A 24,007-nucleotide genomic window follows, 5' to 3' on the forward strand; every position below is an offset into this window, starting at 1 on the left:
ATTTTACGAACTATAGCTATCTCTGAACCTGGTTTCTCCAAATTTGACGTATTAGCTTCTAGACTGAATTCGGTCTTATGTACGAAAATTCAGGTGATTTGGGCTGATATTGACCATTTAGTGCACATTTAACCCGAAATCGGATGAAGATATATATGGGAGCTATATCCAAATCTGAACCGATTTCGATAAAATTTAAAACAGCTATTCCTGTGCTCCATCTAATACCTGGTACCAAATATCACGGTTGTGGAGTGAATATTACGAATGTAAGGGACTAAAACACTAAATCGGATGAAACATATATATGGTTGCTATATCTATATCTGAACCGATTTTCACTAAATTTGATATACTTGCTTCTAGGCTGAATTTGGTCCGATGTACTAAAATTCAGTCCATTTGGATTTATATCGGTCATTTGGTGCACAATAACCCGAAATCGGATGAAGATATATATGGAAGCTATATCCAAATCTGAACCGATTTCGATAAAATTTAAAACAGCTATTTCTGTGCTCCATCTAATACCTGGTACCAAATATCACGGTTGTGGAGTGCATAGTAGGAATGTGAGGGACTTAAAGATCAAATCGGATGAAAGATATATATGGGAGCTATAGCTATATCTGAACCGATTTTCTCCAAATTTGATATACTTGCTTCTAGGTTGAATTTGGTCCGATGTACTAAAATTCAGTCCATTTGGACTTATATCGGCCATTTGGTGCACAAATAACCCGAAATCGGATGAAGATATATATGGGAGCTATATCCAAATCTGAACCGATTTCGATAAAATTGCAAACAGCTATTTCTGGGCTGTATCTTATATCTGGTACCAAATATCATTCTTGTGGAGTGCATATTACGAATGTGAGAGGCTTAAACACCAAATCGGATAAAACATATATATGGGAGCTATAGCTGTTTCTGAACCGATTTTCTCCAAATTTGTTGTATTTGCTTTAAGGCTAATCTCGGTCACATGTGCCAAAATTCGGGCCATTTGGGCTGATATTGGCCATTTGGTGGTCAATTAACCCGAAATCGGATGAAGATATATATAGAAGCTATATCCAAATCTGAACCGATTTTGATAAAATTTAAAACAGATATTTCTGTGCTCCATCTAATACCTGGTACCAAATATCACGGTTGTGGAGTGCATAGTAGGAATGTGAGGGACTTAAAGATCAAATCGGATGAAAGATATATATGGGAGCTATAGCTATATCTGAACCGATTTTCTCCAAATTTGATATACTTGCTTCTAGGCCGAACTCGGTTGGGTGTGCCAAAATTCAGGTCATTTGGACTGATAGTGGACATTTGGTGCACATTTAACCCGAAATCGGATGAAGATATATATGGGAGCTATATCTAAATTTGATCCGATTCTCACCAATTTCAATAGGGTTCGTCCTTGGGCCAAAAAAGTATTGTTTGAAAAATTTCATCTCAATCGGATAATAAATGCGACCTGCATTTTGTTCACAAGAATACATGGACAGACGGACGGACGGACAGACGGACTGACATGCATAAATCGACTCAGAAAGTGATTCTATGAAGGTTCTCAAAAGTAACTATGGGTCTATCTCGTTTCCTTCTCCCTGTTACAAACAAATGCACAAAGACATAATACCCTTACCACTATGTGGTGTAGGGTATAAAAATTACCGAAACTGTTTTTTGGGACCATGGGACCTTATGTGTACTTTGACCAAGTTTTTGATTCTTATTTAGGTACACTATATACCCCCTCCCGATATTCGGTATTTTGATGATTTTAGCTACATTATTCACCGGCATTGTTTCAAATTTGGTATTTGAAGTTCGAAATGGATACTAAAGTCTACGACAGAAAATTGTCTCTGCAGGTCCACGTCTTCGTATAGCCCCCATATAACGGTACCTCCCAATATTCGGTATTTTAATAATTTTAACGTCATTATTCACCGGATTAATTTTAAATTACGTATTTAGAGTTCGTAATGGGAACAATGACAGAAAATTGTCTTTGCAGGTCCAGGTCTTCGTATAGGCCCCATATATCAGTTCCTCCCTATATTCGGTTTTTTGACGATTTTATGTACAATACCCGACGAAATTGTTTGAGATGTCTTATTTGAAGTTCATAAGGGATGCTTCAGCCTGTGACAGAAAGATGTCTATGCAGGTCCAGGTCTTCCTATAGCTCTGATATAACGCCACATCCCTATATACGTTATTTTGATGATTTTAGCCACATCAGCCACCGTTTATTTCAAGTTTCGAATTTGAATATGGTAATGGCTTATGACAAACAATGCCCGTGTCGTATAGACGCCAATATAACAGCCATATTCGGTATTTTTAGGATTTTAAGATTTTAACAGAATTTTTAATAGATTTTATTTCTTGAAAATTTCCAAATTCGTTCTAAATAGTGGAGGCCCGGCCGAACTTACTGCTATTTAATTTGTTTTTCGTATAATTATAGTAGATATTTCCAAAACCACCTCCATATCTCAATTCCAGGTACCAACAGAGATCTTAATATCAAATTTGAGGTTTCCAGCCTTATCCCTTTATCCAATACAAAATTTAGTATCATTTAGTACTTTTTGTACAAATATATAGCCAAACCACCATCAAATCTCAAAGACAGAAAATATCAGCGTTCTAAATATCAAATTTGAGAATTTTATCTTCATCCCTTCACCTCATACCAAATATAGTACAATTCGGTACTTTTCGTACAATTCAACTCACATTTTCAAAACTACCTTAATGACTCTAATACCAGATTTCAGATTTCAAGCACATTCTGTTCACCCAATACCAAATTGTACCAAAGATATTACTTTTCAGTACTTTTTCTGCACTTCTAGTACATATTTTCAAAATCGTCTACGTATACGACGGTGTCCAGAACCTCAAAAATCAAATTTCCAAAATTCATTTGGTGAATCTATCCTCCATCAGTGACTCTCATTCCAAATTTGAGAATTCTTGCTCGATTCCTTTGTACAGCACAAATTATTTAATTTTTATTACTTTTCGTACCGCTTTGGTACGAATTTCTAAAAAACACAGACTAATCACTTGCCTAACTTTCCGACTCTCTCAGAGCGAATGTAAGATTTCTTTCTTTTAGTACTAGCTTTACCATTAAAAGAGTATGGCAGCACAACATGTATGTTCATACCTGGCATGTTATTGCCAAAATGTTTATATCCTCTACTATAGTATGGTCAGCACAAAATTCTATATCGATTTAGCGATGCCCGTCCGTCTGTCCGTCTATCTATTTGTGGAAATCACTCTAGCTTCCGAACAAAATGAAGTAGGTTGATACAATTTTACTCAAATGTATATTATGTCTGCAGGACTTTTGGTATTGAAAATGGGCCATGTAGGTCTACGTATAGCCCCCATATAGGCCTACCTCTCGATATTCGGTATTTTGATGATTTTAGCGACATTATTCACCGGAATTGTTTGAAATTTGGTATTTGAAGTTTGGTAGACACTGCAGCCTAAGACAAAAAATTGTGTGTACAGGTCCACGTCTTCTTATAACCCCCATATAACGGTAACACCCAATATTCAGTATTTTGTTAGTTTTAGCGACATTATTCACCGGAATTGTCTCAAATTTGGTATTTAAAGTTCGTAATAGATGCTACAGCATATAACAGAAAATTGTCTATGCAGGTTCACGTCTTCGTATAGCCCCCATATAACGGTACCCCCCGATAATCGGTATTTTGATGATTTTAGCGACATTTTTTACCGGAACTATTTCAAATTTAGTATTTGAAGGTCGTAAAGGATACTACAGCCTATGACAGAAAATTGTCTGTGCAGATCCACGTCTTCGTATTGCCCCCAAATAACGGTACCCCCCGATATTCGGTATTTTGATGATTTTAGCGACATTTTTTACCGGAACTATTTCAAATTTGGTATTTGAAGTTCGTAGTTGATACTACAGCCTATGACAGAAAACTGTCTGTGCAGGTCAAGGTCTTCGTATAACCCCCCTATAACGGTACCCCCTGATATTCGGTATTTTGATGATTTTAGCGACATTATTCATTGGAATTGTTTCAAATTCAGTATTCGAAGTTCGCAAGGGATACTACAGCATATGACAGAAAGTTGTCTGTGCAGGTCCACGTATTGTTATAGCCGTCCATATAATGTTAACTCCCGATATTCGGTATTTTGATTTGTTTCAAATTTGGTATTTGAAGTACGTAATGGATACTGCAGCCTTTGACAGAAAATTGTCTGTGCAGGTTCACGTCTTCGTATAGCCCCCATGTAACTGTACCTCCTGATATTCGGTACTCTGTTGGTTTTTGGCGACATTTTCACCGGAATTCTTTCGAATTTGGTATTTGATGTTCGTAGTGGATACTACAGCCTATGACAGAAAGTTGTCTGTGCAGGTCCACGCTTTGGCTTATGGCCCCCAAATAATAATTGTACATCCCTATATTCGATTCTTTTTAAAATTTCGCATTTGAATATTGTAATGGCTTATGACGTAAAGACCCTAATATAACGGCTACATTCGGTATTTTTAAGATTTTAACAGCATTTTTACTGATTTTATTTTTTGAAAATGGTCAAGAGCATTCAATGTTTCGCCCGGCCGAACTTACAGGTTTTTTTCCTTGTTTGAATAGTTGTTGCGGAAATGTGATATAAAAATTAAGTTGCTATTGTACTACTTCTATTATTATTATTATTATAATCTAATTTGGAATTTGCTATTCCAAACAATTCCAGATATCATTGTGTGCATCTATGTATGTGTGTGTGAGTGTGGGATGTGTGCGATTTAATTCCATCATAGATTTACATACACCGAACGCTTGTGATAATGCTCTCTACACACGATGAACATAACATATGTTTGTGATTGACACTGACAATGTGATTTATTATTGTTATTGCTATTATTATGATTGGTATTATGGCTGTTGTTGTTGTTATCATATAATTATGTTCTTAATAATAGGAAAATATTTTCATTTGCAATGAATGGTTTGGAGATACAAAAATTCTGGTTGTGTTGGCCTAGTCATGTGACTAATCTAAACTAAACAAATCCTGTAATTATGATAGCCATACAAATAGGCTTCTGATTAGATTCCAATTATGTTGTAATGGAACTAATTGAATGGCATAACAAAAAAAAAAAAAAAAAAAAAAAAAACAACAAAAAAAAAAAAAAACAAATATATGTACAGGCAAAATTAGGGGAATCGAGAGAGAGAGAGAGAGAGATTGGTTGGATGGGGCGGTTGAAATCAAATCAAAGCAAACAAAGGAGGAAATATTTTGTCCAAAGACCAAACATTGAACACATTTTCGGAAAATTACATTCTCACACGTACAGGGCGAGATAAAACAAGTAAAATAGCTGTAAGTTCAGCCAGGCCGAACTTTGAATACCCTCCACCATTTGGAACGAATTCGGCAATTCTCAAAAACAATAAAATCCATTAAAACTTCTGTTAAAATCTTAAAAATACCGAATGTAGCTATTATATTTGGATCTATACGACGACATGAACCTGAGTAGGTAACATTTGTCATAAGCCAATATCAATATTCAAATGCGAAACTTAAAATAAATCAGTTATAATGTTGATAAAATCAAAATACCGAATATCGGGAGGTACCGTAATATGCTATACGAAGACGTGGACCTGCATAGATAATTTTCTGACGTAGGCTGTAGTATCCATTACAAACTTCAAATGCCAAATTTTGAAACAATTTCGGTGAAAAATGTACCCTTGTATGAGGGCTATACCAAAACGTGGTCCTACATGACCCATTTTCAATACCATAAGTCCTGCAGACATAACATACATTTGAGCAAAATTTTATCAATCTACTTCAATTCGTTCGGAAGCTATAGGGATTTCCACAGACGGACGGACATCGCTAAATCGACATAGAATTTTATGCAGATCAAGAATATATACACTTTGTGGGGTCTAAAATGTGTATTTCGAGTTGTTACAAACGGAATGACAAACTTAATATACCCTCCATACTATAGTGGAGGGTATAAAAACTGCAAAAAAGTCAAACGCCATAATTTTTACATTTTTTTAAATTGAAATGAATGAAAGAAAAAAATGTCGGAAATAACATCAAATTTTAGAATAAGTTTAGATTTGTTCGAATTGGCCACCTTTGGCCCTTAAACGGCCTATGAAACCGTCGCACGCTGCACGAATGTTGCTCTGCGGTATTTTGGCCTATTCCCGGTGAAGCGCTTTCTTGAGGCGCTAGAAATGAAGCGAGGAACCTCATTTTGTAACCATTCTTGGGTGGCGCGTGCTGAGTGCGATGGTGCTGAGTCCTGTTGGAATGTCCAAGGTCTGCGGCCAAAATATTTGTATGCCCAAGGCTTTAATACACCCTCCAGAATATTTATTCTGATGCCACGGCTGATTAATACGAGCGGAGAGCGACCATCGGCTTTTATGGCGGCCTACACTATCACCATGATCGGCGCTTGAGTTTTGGAGGCTAACCGAAGGTAAAGTTAAAAGTAAAGATGAACGATCATTTTGTTATACCCTCCACCAAAAAAAAGTATGGAGTTCGTCATTCCGTTTGTAACTCATCGAAATAATCAGTTTAGACCCAACAAAGTATATATATTCTTGATCAGCGTAAAATTCTAAGACGATTTAGCCATGTCCGTCTGTTGTAATCACGCTACAGTCTAAACGAATTAAGATAGGAAGCTAAAATTTTGCACAGATCTCTCTTTTGTCTGCAGGCAGGTCAAGTTCGAAGATGGGCTATATCGGTCCACGATATCGTATAGCCCCCAAATAATAGCCACATTTTTCAATGGAATTGTCTGAAATTCCACAAAAGGAGTCCCCTGTGGGCATTTTACCCCCTCAAAAAGAATTGTCTATATATGTCCACGATATTGTATATCCCCCATATAACTGTACCCCCGATATTCGGTACGTGAGTACTTCATCCCCTGAGAGAGAATTGTCTATACAGGTCCACAATATCGTATATCCCCCATATAACGGTACCCCACGATATTCGGTATTTTGATGTTTTTAGCCATATTTTTCAACGGAATGGTCACAAGGGGTTCTTTGTACACAAGGGATTCTTTGTGAGCACTTTACCCCCCGAAAGAGAATTCTCTATATAGGTTAACGATAACGTATATCTCCCATATAACGATACCCCGCGATATTCGGTATTTTGAAAATCCACACAAGGAGTTCCTTGTGAGTACTTTACACGCAGACATAGATTTGTCTTTATAGGTCCACAATATCGTATATCCCCCCATTTATCGGTACCTTCCTATATTAGATATTTTAAAGATTTTAAAAGAATTTTTAATGGATTTATTTTTTTTTTTTTTGAAAATTTTCTAATTCGTTCTAAATGGTGGAGGGTATTCAAAGTTCGGCCCGGCCGAACTTACTGCTTTTTTACTTGTTTGTTAACAAACTGCTGGACAACGAATGTTTTCTCATCGGCGAAAATCAAATTCGGCAGTTCACCACTTTTGGCCAAGCGAAAATTTTATCAAAATTTTATCAACTCTTTAGCTTTTTTGAGTCTATTTTCTTTCTGTTGCTTTGTAAGTTTTTGCACTTTTTGGAATTTCAATGGCTTTACCCTGAGCTCATTTTTCAATATTTGCCGAATGGAATATGGCGATATGTTCAGCTCACGAGCCATTTTTTGACCACTACGACGTGGGTTTCGATCAAGTCGCTACTTTACTTTTCTAACCATTTCCGCTGATGTTGCTGTTTTCTTCCGTCCACTTCCTTGACGTCAGGCTACGCTACCAGTATCACGGTAACGAGAGATGGTATGAGACACAAATGATTTATTCTCATCTAAATGCTGGAGTGATCTAACGATAGCCACTTGTGATTTTCCAGCCAAATATAAAGAAATCACACTATCCCGCTTGAATTCCATTACGAATAACTTTTTTTCTGGAAAATTCTCACCAAAATGCTTTTGCACGCTTGTAAACAATATAATGAGCTGTCAATGGAATAATTTTAGCTACTGTCGGACGAGTGGCTTAGAAATGACAGCAGTCTGAAGTTGTTTGCAGTTTTTTCACCTCATCCTGTATTTTCTTTGCTGGAGCAGATAAGCTGGTTTACGTCAACTTTTTTTTTTTTGCCAAAAATGATTAAAATTCCCCCCCCCCCCCCTTATTTCTTATTGATTTCACTTCTCCTTAATAATTTATAAATCTTGTGATTGTATGTGTTTCTGTGTAAATGACCAATAATACGGCATTTTCTGCCATACATGTGTATTTGCTTTTTTCTCTCTTTATATGTGTATGTACATGTGCTACATTTTGACCTATTGTTGTTAGATGAAATTTCCTAATCATCTTCGTCATCATCATCTTTTCTACTAATCAAAGGATATTATGGGATTTATTTATATACATGTTATTAAGGATATTGTTTTTGTTTGGAATTGACAGGATAACCACCTGACATAATAATACTTAACATAGATGTTTGCATAAGTTATTAAATAGATTACATAAATAGGTTGAGGAAAGAGAGAGAGAGAGAGTTTTGAAGAGATGAGGGAGAGAGCGAAAGATAGATAGTTATAAGCTGGACACACACACATATATATATATATACAACGATAACAATTTGAATTATGAATTCCATTGAAAGGATAAAAAAAACAACAACAATAATAACTAAGATAGCTAACATTGAACTATACACGATGTCTGGAAGGATATCTACTTAGGTAGGGCATGGCATGTATGTTTGTAAGTATATTTGGATATGTCGAGAAAGACATACAATTTTTGGAGATTTCTGAGTATTTTTAATAAGGCTTAACAGAAGAGATATCAAATAAATGAGAGAAAACAAGAAAAATTTTCAGAAATATTTTTTTTGTACTTAAATGCTGAATTGAAGATTTGCAATTACTATAACAGGCAAAAAACCAAATAATTGGAAAACGCAATTGAACCCCTTTGGTTCAAATCGAAGACATGTATAACTCATTATAAAATACCTTACCTCTTAATTATTAGACAAAAAAACTTAATAAGCACAAGAGACTTATTCAATCCTAAATGGTACCAGTGATTAAGAATTCCATTTTTGAAAGCAAAAACCTTATTTTTTCTTATCGCCCATTGAAATCGAGATATCGAAAGAAATTGCAAAAATAGTAGATTCTTATAGGATTTGAAACAGAGCTACTGATGGAATAAAATACGATAGACAATAAATTAGGAAAAAATATTGACCTCTAAAAATGACTTTATTTTTAAGTCTATAGAGGGTATAAATGATAAGCCATATCGGAATATGATTTTTGACCCGATGTCTCTTTAGATATATACATATATTATTATTAATTATTTTAAAAATCTTATTTTTGTGGGGGTGGTACGGAAACAAGTAGTCCATAGTGTCCATTTTCGCACCTGACATAAACGAACGAGGCACAAGATTGTTTTTTTTTTAATTTTGGAATTTTGTGTATAATAGTCAATATATGTCTATGTGTTGGTATGGCCCCAACATAAATGTAACTCCAGATATTCGCTATTTTGTTGATTTTTTCCACACTTTTCATATGAAATTGTTCAAATTTGGAATTTTAAGTTCCTAATGGAAAATTGATCCTATAACAGAAAATTGCTCCCACAGGTCCATGTCTTCGTATAACCCACATATAATGGTACCTCAAGATATTCGGTATTTTGATAATTATAACGACATTTTTCACCGGAAATGTTTTAAATTTAGAACATAAGTAACTAATGGGAACTGCATCCTGTGATAGAAAATTGTGTATAAACACGCATTGGTATAGCCAATACCTCCAGTATATTCGGTATTTTGATAATTTTAGCGACATTTTTCACAGGAATTGTTTCAATTTTCGCATTTAAATATCAAAGGCCTATGACAAAAATCGCATATATAGGTTCACAGGTCTTTGTAAAGCCCCCATACAACGGTAACTCCCTATATTCGGTATTTTTGTAATTCAGCAGTATTTTTCAGCGGATGTTTTTTGAAAATTTGCAATTTCCTTCCAAAATGTGGAATGTATTAAATGTTGGCCCGGCCGACGTTACTGCTTTCCCACTTGTTTTTTGTTTTTTTTTTTTTTTGTACAGTTCTAGAAGCATTGGATCGATATTCTATATAGTATGAGATAAGCGAAATTTTATGATAATAGTCAATTTTTGCATATTTTTTAGAGAGGACTTTTTGGGGGATGTACAAAAGAGGAGTAGACCAAGGCTGTACATTTTTCCAACCGACATGATACAACATTACGAAATCTGATTTAAAGAATATTTTTTTATGGACCTCCATAACAATAAAGCCAGATTTTTAAAGGATGTTTTTTCAAGGACCAACAATCCAAAAGAAAATTTGGATTTTTAAGAATATTGTTTTCAAAGACCAACAGACCAATAAACGTAGATTTTTAAAGGAATTTTTTAAGGACCACCACAACAATAAACGTGGATTTATAAAGGATATTTTTTCAAGGACCACCACAACAATAAACGTGGATTTTTAGACAATATGTTTTTCATTCATTTTTCACAACAAAAGCAATAAACGTGGATTTTTAAAAAATGTTTTTCAAGGACCTCCACAAAAATAAATGTGGATTTTTAATGAATACTTTTTCAAGGACCATCACAACAATAAATGTGGATTTTTAAACTTAATTTTTTTTCAAGACCACCAAGTCAATTAACGTGGATTTTTAAAGAATATTTTTTCAAAGGACCTCCACAAAATTAGACGTGGATTTTTAAAGAAAATTTTTTCAAAGGACCTCCACAAAATTAAACGTGGATTTTTAAAGAATATTTTTTCAAAGGACCTCCACAAAATTAAACGTGGATTTTTAAAGAATATTTTTTCAAAGGACCTCAACAAAATTAAACGAGGATTTTTAAAGAATATTTTTTCAAAGGACCTCCACAAAATTAAACGTGGATTTTTAAAGAATATTTTTTCAAGGACTTCTACAACAATAAAAGTGGATATTTAAAGAATATTTTTTTCAAGGACCTCACCAACAATAAACGTGTATTTTTAAAGAGTATTTTAACGCTAATTTTTAAAAATACTTTTTCAAGGACCTCCACAACAATAAACGTGGATTTTGAAAGAGTAATTTTTTCAAGGACCTCCACAACAATAAATGAGGGTTTTAAAATAAATTTTTAAGGAGTGACTGTCCAATAAACGTGGTTTTTTAAGGAATATTTTTTCAAGGACTAACAGACAAATAGACGTGAATTTGTAAAGAATGGTTAGATCGACCTTAAATGATTAAATGAAATATACGTGCTGGCTGAGGGTATAAATGCACCGTGCGACAAAATTCAATTAGAAAATTCTGACATTTAGCGAAAATAAATGGAGACCATGACCAAACCGAAAATAATATTTAAAATCGGAGTAATAATTATATTGGGGCTATACCAAAAAGTGAACCGATATGACTGATTTTCTGTACCAATAATTCTGGAAAAATCTAATATCTTAAAATCAAAACTCTATTCTAAACAATGCGAAATAATCTGAAAATATAGAAGTCCATGTCCCATGTGTGTAAGTACCCGAAACTTGTTTGAGGTTTTGGGGTTTTTATCTACAAACGGTATTAATAAGTCAACTTGGAATTTTTCACAACCCCGACTGGCTATGACAGTTAAATTATAAGGGAATTTTCAGTAAATTCTAAAAAATGTCAAATTTATGTTCCTTTTGGGCGTCAACACAAAAAGGTTGAGAAAAAATTTATCAAAAATTAAGGAATATTTTTTTGGGAACATTGATGCAAATATTTTTTTTTTTTGTTTTGATGTACTATGAAATAAAAGATTTCGTATCTTTCGAAACTTATAGTAGAATTTGATGGAGAACACTTTTGTCTTTGACGCCATTTTTCTAAAATTTTGCTTTCTAGGAGATTTTTGCACAAATCTAAATAAAGTACGAATTTAACCCTACAATGTGTTTTTTTATATGTGAATTTCTTACTTTAAGGTAAGATGTAGACTTTTGGAATCTTCAAGAACCTTAGTAGAATTTTATGACAAAAAATTTTGTAGGATATTTTGACTAAGATCCCTTTTAACCATAATATAAAAAAAGATCAAAAAACCCCTTTGTTGACACGCTTTCGTTTGCAATTTTCGGCGAAAATATTCTTTGTACTTTTACCTGCAACATATACCAAAAATGGCAACATATACCAAAAATGCATGAATTCCAGGGAAATCTTAATCTGAAAATTTCCAAAAGTATGAAAGAGGAAGGAAGTTTGCCCTCTCAATTTAGATTAATGTGCGATTCAAACTTACAAAACGCCGATATACGTAGGTTCTTTTTAGCTCTACTTTTATAATCTGCTGTATTTTCCCGTAAGTATTATAAATCTGCAGACCATTACGGTTAAGATGAAGCCGATTTTTCTTGTGGTTAAGGAAACCTGTGTAAATTCTTTGACTTAGTATATATTTTTGCCTCTCAATGTAGGGTTAACATTCATCGAAATATACTTGCAAACATACAAACTCTCTCACATCGAGCTATCACATACATATACCACCAAAAAGTTGCAAGATAATAAACAAGCAAATTGTACAATATATATATGTATACATGTATATTTAAATTTTAAGCAAGAGGATAAATGACATAAACATTATCTTGGTTGTTTATTTATTTTTATTTTGTATACAGTTTTTTTATATATAGATTCAGTATTATTTTTGCTTTTAAATAAAAAGCAATCAATTTCTCTGTCGTTGATTGTGTATGTACGACATACATCAACATTATTGTGTGTATTAACAACACTACTATATATAGGCGAATGAATGTGTGTGTGTATACACACATGTTTATAATAACAAAGATGATGATGATCCATGATTATCGTTAACATTTACCGGATTAATGCTACCTAGTAAAATATTGTTAAAGGCTATGAGATTTTAATAATGGGTTCAATGTTAAAGCGCTCTTCACATTTAAGTGTGTGTGTGTGTGCGTCCGGGTTTGTTCATTTTTTTAACTGTACAGTGGAACCCAATTAAAGCTCTCCAAATGGAGGTTCAAGATTTTCTACAGATTTTTTGCTGGGAAATATTCCAGCAATAAAAAACTGAATGTTTTTAGTCTACTAATAGCCAAGAGCGCCTGTATTTTATTTCGACCATGTTCTTGGCTTGTTGGCCATAATGACCATGTTTTGTATTGTATTAATATACATTTCAATGTCTCTTCTTTAACATGGGGTTAAATTTTAACCCCAATATTGATTTTGTTATTTTCGTTAGCTCATCAAGTCGGTTTCAAGGTCAAGACTGCAGATTTATACAATCGCCATAGAAAGGAAAGACAAAATTAATCCACAATCGAGAGGAAAAGCTCGTTAGAAATGATTTGAATATGGAAAGTATTTCAAAAGGGACACGCCTTTTAGCTATCACTATTGAGACTGTTCTTCGCAGGGAATAGCATTAGGTCTCCTAATTGAGAGTCGATCGATTTTTTCTTTGTTTTATTGTAGAAGAGAAATTGTCTTCTCTTAGAAGAGTAATTGGTTTTCTCATGGAAGAGCAGTTGGTCTCTTCTCATAAAAGAGCCAGTAGTCTCTTTTTATAGCACAGACAGTGTCTCTTCTCATAGAAGAGACAGCGCTATCTCTTCTCAAAGAAGATAGAGTGGTGTCTCTTCTCCTAGAAGATAGAGTGGTGTCTCTTCTCATAGAAGAGACAGTGGTGTCTCTTCTCATAAAAGAGACAGTGGTGCCTCTTCTCATAGAAGAGACAGTGGTGCCTCTTCTCATAGAAGAGACAGTGGTGCCTCTTCTCAGAGAAGGGACAGTGGTGCCTCTTCTCATAGAAGAGACAGTGGTGCCTCTTCTCATAGAAGAGACAGTGGTGCCTCTTCTCATACAAGAGACAGTGGTCTCTTCTCAGAGAAGAGGCAGTGGTCTCTTCTCATAGAAGAGCAACAATTCGTCTTCTTCTCATAGAAGAGCAACAATTGGTCTTCTTCTCATAGAAGAGCAACAATTGGTCTTCTTCTCCATAGAAGAGCTATAGCTCTTCTTCGCATAGAAGAGCTATAGGTCTTCTTCGCATAGAAGAGCTATAGGTCTTCTTCGCATAGAAGAGCTATAGGTCTTCTTCGCATAGAAGAGCTATAGGTCTTCTCCTAGAGGAGCTATAGGTCTTCTCCTAGAAGAGCTATAGGTCTTCTCCTAGAAGAGCTATAGGTCTTCTCCAAGAAGAGCTATAGGTCTTCTCCTAGAAGAGCTATAAGCCTTCTTCGCCTAGAAGACCTATAGGTCTTCTTCGCCTAGAAGAGCTATAGGTCGTCTTCGCCTGGAAGACCTATAGGTCTTCTTTGCATATAAGAGCAGCTATAGGTCTTCTTCGCATAGAAGAGCAGCTATAGGTCTTCTTCGCATAGAAGAGCAGCTATAGGTCTTCTTCGCATAGAAGAGCAGCTATGGGTCTTCTTCGCATAGAAGAGCAGCTATAGGTCTTCTTCGCATAGAAGAGCAGATATAGGTCTTCTTCGCATAGAAGAGCTATAGGTCTCTTCTCATAGAAGAGATATAGGTCTCTTCTCATAGAAGAGCTATAGGTCTCTTCTCATAGAAGAGCTATATAGGTCTTCTCATAGAGGAACTATAGGACTTCTAATAGAAGAGCTATATAGGTCTTCCCATAGGAGAGCTTTAAGGTCTTCCCATAGGAGAGCTATATAGGTCTTCTCATAGAAGAGCTATAGGTCTTCTCATAGAAGAGCTATCGGTCTTCTCATAGAAGAGCTATCGGTCTTCTCATAGAAGAGCTATCGGTCTTCTCATAGAAGAGCTATCGGTCTTCTCATAGAAGAGCTATCGGTCTTCTCATAGAAGAGCTATCGGTCTTTTCATAGAAGAGCTATCGGTCTTCTCATAGAAGAGCAATTGGTCTTCTCATAGAAGAGCAATTGGTCTTCTCATAGAAGAGCAATTGGTCTTCTCATAGAAGAGCAATTGGTCTTCTCATAGAAGAGCAATTGGTCTTCTCATAGAAGAGCAATTGGTCTTCTCATAGAAGAGCAATTGGTCTTCTCATAGAAGAGCAATTGGTCTTCTCATAGAAGAGCAATTGGTCTTCTCATAGAAGAGCAATTGGTCTTCTCATAGAAGAGCAATTGGTCTTCTCATAGAAGAGCAATTGGTCTTCTCATAGAAGAGCAATTGGTCTTCTCATAGAAGAGCAATTGGTCTTCTCATAGAAGAGCAATTGGTCTTCTCATAGAAGAGCAATTGGTCTTCTCATAGAAGAGCAATTGGTCTTCTCATAGAAGAGCTATAGGTCTCTTCTCCTAGAAGCTTTCTTTCTCAGGATTGCTTTCTCAGAGCAATTGGTCTTCTCATAGAAGAGCTATAGTTCTCTTCTCCTAGAAGCTTTCTTTCTCAGGATTGCTTTCTCAGGATATCTTTTGAAGTCTCCTTTGGAGTTGGCTCTTTAACATGTCCCCTTAAGTTTCTCACCCTCTTCATTGCAGTAAGTCTAACATCCATTTTATTAACTTTCCGTTCAAGTGATTTATTACACTTCAAAATTAATTAACTCATTATAATGAAGAGAGGCTGGTGGGAGAAGGGGTGTGTCAGTTTTTCGTGGATCAAAAATTAAGATTGATAGACAATCAAAAACTTGGTGCATGAGAAAATTGGAAATTAGATGTTTTCTTGCTAACATGATGCAGGGGTGGTCATTTATCTATGGCCACTTACACAAATACACCCATACATATATAACAGCCAAATGGATACAAATCTAGTGCCTGTATAGGTCCAGTTGTATAAAGCCCTTGACACTGATTCAAGAAATTTTTGTCCAATTGAGTATGCCCCACTCATTTTGTTTCAGACAGCTCTGTTCAAATAATCCTCCCCCCCCTACTTTTCGACGTGGTCAACTTGTCGGAATGTTTAATAACACATCAAACGACAGCTTCCATATTAATTTGTTTCTATTTCAAAAAATACGGTTGCAATCCGTCAACGTTGATTTCCAACAACGGATGACAGTTGATGTCAGTTTATGTTAACATGAGTGAGAGATAATTTAGAAGTGTTGCAACTCATACAAACAAGTGTATTTATGTGTGTATGTATGTTAGATGTATGTGTCACACATACATTTGCTGTCGCTATAATCAGTTTTTTTGTAGCTAATCATTTTGGACAGTCCATTTGTTATAGGTTTGTCTGGATATTTTGACAAATTTTATTATACAACTCCATGATACAGAGAACGTGTACTTTATTTGTGTGCTCAAGTGTATATTCTCAAGGGATATTACATGTGCCCTGATAGATGATTAGCAGTAGACAATTGAGCAAAAAATTACAGTTGGGTAGGGGGTGGGGGCATTCTTTAACAATTAATATTCGAAAACTTACGTTTGCTCCACTAAATTGTTAATGAATAAAAAGAGGAAGAAGAGAGCGGAAAGGTAGCGAATTGGTAGATATACAATAACCTTGGTCCGTCATTTTCAGTTTGATAAAAGAAAAGGATGAGAATAGAATAAAATTTTAGAAAACCTCTAAAGTATTCCCATATATTGACATCCTTTTAAGGCCATCTTTACACAGGGTGACTCTGAAAAGTGTTTTATACGCAGGGGGCCTCTTTAATCCAGAAGAACTATATTTTTTTGTTTTGGCCAGCGGCTGCTACCTAAGAGTATATAAGTTTTAAGTAAAAATTTCGTAGTCGTGCGTGCCAACTTTAAGCATTACAAATATATACCTTCTGCACTAGCAGTATACCAAAAATAATAAAAACTACACATTTTTTTGCCAGAAAGCTAAAAATAATGGGTTATTCCATCATATCATACCAAGTAATGAGTACCGGCGGCAGATTTAAGGATGCTACTGAAAAAATAATATATGAAAAAATATATCCAATTTGGGCTGATATTACATATATGGTGGACAATAATCGTAAAATCGGATGAAGACGTATATCCATGGTATATAAAAATCTGAAGCGACCTCGATAAAATTTGGCAGAGATATTTTCCAGCTGTATCAGATGTTCTGTATCAAATATCATTGTTGTGGAAACATATATATGAGAGTTATATTTATATCTGAACAGATTTTCACAAAAATGTGCATTACTTGCTTCTGGGCAGTTCATTTGGGTTGGTATTAGCCATTATTTGCACAATTATCCTGAAATCGCACAATAATATATGTGAGCGCTATTCAAATCTAAAGTGATCTTGACAAAATTTCAAACACTTATTTCTGAGTCGTATCTGAGAGATCATTGTTGTGGAGTGCATATTACGCATGTGAGGGGCTTAAACGCCCCAAATCGAATTCAATCAAAATTGACAAAATTCAGTCAATTTGGGCTGATATTAGCCAAATATTATTTTTGTGGAGTGCATATTACGAATGTGAGTCTTATACCCCAAATCGGATGAAACATATGCATGGGAGTTATAGCTATATCTGAACCGATTTTCTCCAAATGCTGTACTTGCTTCTACACCGAATTCGGTTGGATGTGTCAAAATGCAGGTAATTGGAACTGATATTGGCCATTTAGTGCACAATCGAAATCGGTTGAAGATATATATGACAGCTATACCTAAATCAGTACTGATCCTGATACAATTTGGCAGAGGTATTTCTGGGCTGTAACTAATATCTGACACCAAACATCATCCCTCACGCCTGTAAGGGACTTAAACCCCCAAATCAGATGAAACATATATATGGGAGCTATAGCTATATATAGCTATATCTGAACCGATTTTCTCCAAATTGGCTGTACTTGCTTCTACACCGAATTCGGTTGGATATTCCAAAATTTGGTCTCATATTGGCAATTTGGTGTACAATTAACCCGAAATCGTTTGAATATTATTAGAGATATATCTAAATCTGATCCGATTACCATCAATTTCAATAGGGTTCGTCTTTGGGCTAGACAAATTTTGTTTGGAAAATATCATCTCAATTTGATAATAAATCCGACCTGTAAGTGGTCCACAAAAATACATGGACAGACGGACTGACATGCATAATCCGACTCACCCTTACCTTTATGTGGTGTGGGGTATAAAAAAGACCTTTTTCTTGACTCACTTGAGGGTCAATGTATTTTAAGCTTCAATAATGCCGAAGACACTATGTGCCTAAAATGTACAGATTACGAGGAATGGTAATTCGAATATTTCCGAAAATGTGGAAGAGGGGGGAACTTGTCCCCTCTAATTAGGTTACTTTTATTCAAATGTATTGAAAATGGGCCATGAAGGTCAAGGCGTTCGTAGAGCCTCCGTATAACGATACCTCCAGATATTCGGTATTTTGATGATTTTAGCGACATTATTTACCGGAACTACTTCCAATTTGGTATTTGAAGTTCGTAACGGATATTACAGCCTATGACAGAAAATTGTCTGTGCAGGTCCACGTGTTCGTATAGCCCCCATATAACGGTACCTCCCGATATTCGGTATTTTGGTGATTTAAGCGACATTATTCACCGGAATGGTTTCAAATTTGGTATTCGAAGTTCGTTATGAACACTACAGCCTGTGACAGAAAATTGTGTGTGCAGGTCCACGTCGTCGTATAGCCCCCATATAACGGTACCCCCCGATATTCGTTATTTTGAATATTTAGCGACGTTATTTACCAGAATTCTTTCAAATTTGATATTTAAGATTCGCAATGGATACTGCAGCCTATGACAGAAAATTGTCTGTGCAAGTCCACGTAGTCGATTTTCGGTATTTTAATAATTTCAGCGACATTATTTACCGGAATTCTTTCAAATTTAGTATTTGAAGTTGGTAATGAATACTACATTTTATGACAGAAAATTGTCTGTGCAGATCCACGTCTTCGTATAGCCCCCATATAACTGTACCTGCCGATATTCGGAATTTTGATGATTTAAGCGACATTATTCACCGGAAATGTTTCAAATTTGGTATTTGAAGTTCATAATGGATACTACAGCCTATGACAGAAAATGGGCCATGTAAGTCCACGTGTTCGTATAGCCCCCATAAAACGGTACTCCCCGATTTTCGGTATTTTGATGATTTCAGCGACATTATTTGCGGAATTATCTCAAATTTGGTATTTGAAGTTCGTAATGAATACTTCAGCCTATGACAGAAAATTGTCTGTGCAGGTCCACGTCTTGGTATAGCCCCCATATTACAGTTCCCCTCCGATATTCGGTATTTTCATGATTTTAGCGACATTATTTACCGGAATTGTTTCAAATTTGGTATTTGAAGTTCGTAATGAATACTACAGCCTGTGACAGAAAATTGTCTGTGCAGGTTCACGGCTTCGTATAGCCCCCATATAATGGCACCTCCCGATATTCGGAATTTTGATGATTTCAGTGACATTATTTACCGGAATTATCTCAAATTTTGCATTTGAAGTTCCTAATGGACATTACAGCCTATCCAGAAAATTGTCTGTGCAGGCTTATGACAAAAGTTACGTATGCAGGTCCACGTCGTCGTATAGACCCTAATATACGGCTACATTCAGTATTTTTAACATTTAACAGAATATTTAATGGATTTTAATTTTTTGAAAATTGCCAAATTTTTTACCAAATGGTGGAGGGTATTCAAAGTTCGGCCAGGCCGAACTTACAGCTTTTTTCCTTGTTTTATCTCACCATACACCGTTTTTAAGCCTATGGATTTGTTTCCAATGTTTCCATATTATAAGCAAAAAACTTTCCTTGTTTGCCTGACCCACAAAATAATAAGTTTTATTTTCTGTGATTTCCCATTGGCTTTAATTGTGGCATAAACACAAATAACACGGTAAATGTTAACGATAATTCAATTTAAAATTGTATTTGCATAAAATATTATTATGGGTCTATAAAAATTAATTCATTAGTAGTTCTACAAATTTTCAATGGGGTGTGCCTTTATTTTCCTTTCCGTTATCTATTTGTATCTCTATTTTATTTTTTTTTTTGCAAACGTTTATAAAATTTCGCATTGAAATGTTGGAAAATTGAAATATTATTTTTAAATAATTAACTAAAGAGCAATTTCAAATAAATAAAATCAAATAAAAAATTATACAAAAATAAAAACACAAATAAAAAGAAAATACCAAACAAATTAACATTGAAAGAAGAAAACACTTAATTAAATAATAAACAAATTAATTTAGAGTTAATAAATTTAAGGCTAATAAATTAGGGTTAATAATTATTTAATTTATGGTTAATAAATTTACATTGACAATAATAATAATAATAAAACACACTAACATTTAAAATCGGAAAAAACAAGAGAGAGATAGGATAAGTCTGGAAAATGGGGAGAGTAAGTACGTAACAAACAAAAGTAAAGAGAAGAATTCATAACATAAGAAAACATAACACACGTGCTCTGTTATTTTAATACAAACATATTGAAGGCAAATGGTGTTTGTAGTTGTAAAGGAAAAAGAAAACAATTTTCTTTTTTTTTCATTTCATTTCATTTAATTCTCTCACACTCTTTTTTTATTGAAAATTGGTTTTAAAACATTATTTTTTTTTGCTTTCTCGCTTTTCTTTTGTTTCTATTCAGGTTTTGTTTACATTTTGGGGTCAAAAGAGGGGGGTGGAAATATTTTACCAAACAAAACCCAATAATTTGTTTATCATTACCAAAGAAAGAACGAAAAAATGAAACAAAGGATATAAACAAATGTAACAAGAGTAACAACAGAGGGAAAGTTTTTTTCTTTTTTTTTTTTGAGGGGGGTCACAATAATTTCCAAGGGCGGGGGGAGTTAAATTACAAGTATCTGGAGAGTTGAAATGACAAAAGAACGAAGGAAGGGGAAAAGAAAACATGACAAACTTACCGTTCACATTGTCGCAACGTCCATGATGCGATGATCCATAGGGAGACCATGAACACTAGTAACACCGTACCAGGACATATTGTCATTAGAGTTTTAAGGACAAATCTGACAGGGAGAAAAGAGAAAAATACACAAAGAAGAAAGAAGATTATGTTAAATTATTCAATATTATTAAAGAGAGAAAATCAATAATAAATGACATTGTTGTTTGATTTAAATTCAGAATTTTAATTCCAAATGAGACCGGAAGAAAATACATGAGTATGGGAAAGGGGAATTTTCAGGGAAATGTATAAGTGAGTTATTTATGGTTGCAGGTCTCAATTCGGGTATTATGTGGGTTAACAGAAGAAATACCTCGTTATCTACGTGAATCGTCTGATCGATAGATTTGTATCAATCTGGTTCATAGCTCCAAAACGTATGAGTGATTTTATAAATTTCATATTTTGTACATCAATCATACGCAGTGTTTTCATACAAACGACCGGAGTCCACGGAATAAGGAACTAGGCCGTTTGATGGAACTAGATGCATGGCGGCGTATAAGTGATATTTGAAACAATCATGTTCTTCATACGCTCCAAAGCACAGTGGCCCCAAGCCATGACGTAAATTTTACTTATATTTTACTGATCATAGAGCCACTTTAAAACCAGAAAAAGAAAGTCTTAAAGTCGGGCGGGGCCGACTTTTTGATATCCTACACCACTTTGCTAATTTAGTAGAGCTCCGCATAACAATTAAAAGTTTTTATGGGAGAATTCAATCATACACGCTATGATTATAACTATAATTTTAAGTTCGAAAGACTATGTATGCCGAAGAATTTGTATCTTTTAAATTCGGACTTGTATTGCCCATTTGATATATATGGGAGCTATATCCAAATCTGAACCGATCTTGATAAAATTTGGCAAAGATATTTCTGTGCTGTATTTGATATATTTCCCTGAATATCGTGTATATTACGGCTGCTGAGGACAAAAATAAGAAATCGGATGAACAATATGTATGGGAACTATAGCTATATCTGAACCGATCTTCACCAAATTTGACATACTAGCTTCTACACTTAATTCGGCCGTAAGTGCCAAATTTCATCCCATTTGGGCAAATAGTAGACGTTTGGTGTACAATAAAAAGTAAATCGGACGAAGTTATATTAGGGAGCTATAACCAAATCTGAACCGATCTTCACCAAATTTGACATACTAGCTTCCAGACTCAATTCGGTCGAATGTACCAAATTCCATCCCATTTGGACGAATATTAGACGTTTGGTGCACAATAAAAAGTAAATCGGACGAAGTTATATATGGGAGCTATATCCAAATCTGAACCGATCTCGATAAAATTTGGCAAAGATATTTCTGAGCTGTATTTCATATATATGTCCCTGAATATCGTTGTTACGGAGTGCATATTACGGCTGTGGGAAACAAATCGGATGACCATATATATATGGGAGCTATAGCTATATCTGAACCGATCTGCACCAAATTTGACATACTAGCTTCTAGACTCAATTCGGTCGAATGTACCAAATTCCATCCCATTTGGGCAAATATTAGACGTTTGGTGTAAAAGGTAAATCGGACGAAGTTACATATGGGAGATATATCCAAATCCAAACCGATCTCGATAAAATTTAGCAAACGTATTTCTGAGCTGTATTTGATATAATTCACCAAATATTGTTGTTACAGAGTGCATATTACGGCTGTGGAGGACAAAAATAACAAATCGGATGAACAATATATATGGGAGCTATAGCTATATCTGAACCGATCTTCACCAAATTTGACATACTAGCTTCTAGACTTAATTCGGTTGAATGTACCAAATTCCATCCCATTTGGACGAATATTAGACGTTTGGTGCACAATAAAAAGTAAATCGGACAAAGTTATATATGGGAGCTATAACCAAATCTGAACCGACTTCGATTAAATTTAGCAAAGGTATTTCTGATATAATTCCCCAAATATTGTTGTTACAGAGTGCATATTACGGCTATGGAGGACAAAAATAACAAATCGGATGAACAATATATATTGGAGCTATAGCTATATCTGAACCGATTTCAATCAAATTATGGCATACATATTTTCAGGCCTAATTTGGTAGTATATGCAAAATTCCATATGATTCGGGCTGATATTACACGTTTGGTGCACAATAAAAGACAAATCGGACGAAGATATATATGGGAGCTATATCTAAATTTTTACCGATTATCTCCAATTTCAATAGGGTTCGTCCTTGGGCCAAACAAATGTTGTTTGGAAATTTTCATCTCAATCGGATAATAAATGCGACCTGCATTTTGTTCACAAGAATACATGGACAGACGGACGGACATGCATAAATCGACTCAGAATGTGATTCTATGCAGATCATCAAAAGGAACTATGGGTCTATCTCGTTTCCCTTTGCCTGTTACAAACAAATGCACAAAGACATAATACCCTGAAGGTGGTAGGGTATAACAAATAAAAAATTTTTAAGTTCTACGCCAAATAATGAGGGCTGTATTGCGATTCCAACAGACAGACGGGCATCGTTAAATCGACTTTAAATTTAATGTTGATTATGAATGCTTTATGGGGTCTTCGACGAATATTTAGGGGTGTTATTATACCCTCTTTTTCAAGGTTGAGGTAGAAATATTGAGATGTGCCGATTTTGAGGGGTATCGAATGCTTATTTCGCATTTTACGAGCTTCATGGCTATTCAAAATGTTGACCCGTTGTGGGAAGGTACCAGAAGGAGTGTTCTGAGATATTCCATCTTCAGAGCTAATTAGGTGTTAATAGAAATATTGAGATGTGTCATATCGGAATGGAATCGGATGTTAATTTCGCGTTTAATGAGCCTCATGCATATTTTAAATTTTGACCCTTTGGGAGGGAAGTACCAGAAGGTGTGGACCGATATATCCTATCGTCACAGCAGACCTTGTGTTTATAGAAATATTAGAATGTGTGAAGTTTAGAA

The 24,007-nt window shown here is 35.0% G+C and overlaps 1 protein-coding gene across 18 annotated transcripts in view; it reads right to left on the bottom strand.

Moving 5' to 3' along the window:
- Positions 1-24,007, bottom strand: part of LOC101899720 (small conductance calcium-activated potassium channel protein) — a 725,164-nt gene that overhangs the window by 113,322 nt on the left and 587,835 nt on the right. For all 18 annotated transcript variants that reach the window (XM_059119190.1, XM_059119189.1, XM_059119188.1 and 15 more), the window contains one exon: positions 21,007-21,111. In XM_059119190.1, coding sequence (XP_058975173.1) covers positions 21,007-21,111 — 105 coding nt within the window. The remainder of the gene's footprint in view (positions 1-21,006; positions 21,112-24,007) is intronic.

This window comes from Musca domestica, unplaced genomic scaffold (genome assembly GCF_030504385.1).
Source record: "Musca domestica strain aabys unplaced genomic scaffold, Musca_domestica.polishedcontigs.V.1.1 14, whole genome shotgun sequence".
NCBI classification, from domain to species: Eukaryota; Metazoa; Arthropoda; class Insecta; order Diptera; family Muscidae; genus Musca; species Musca domestica.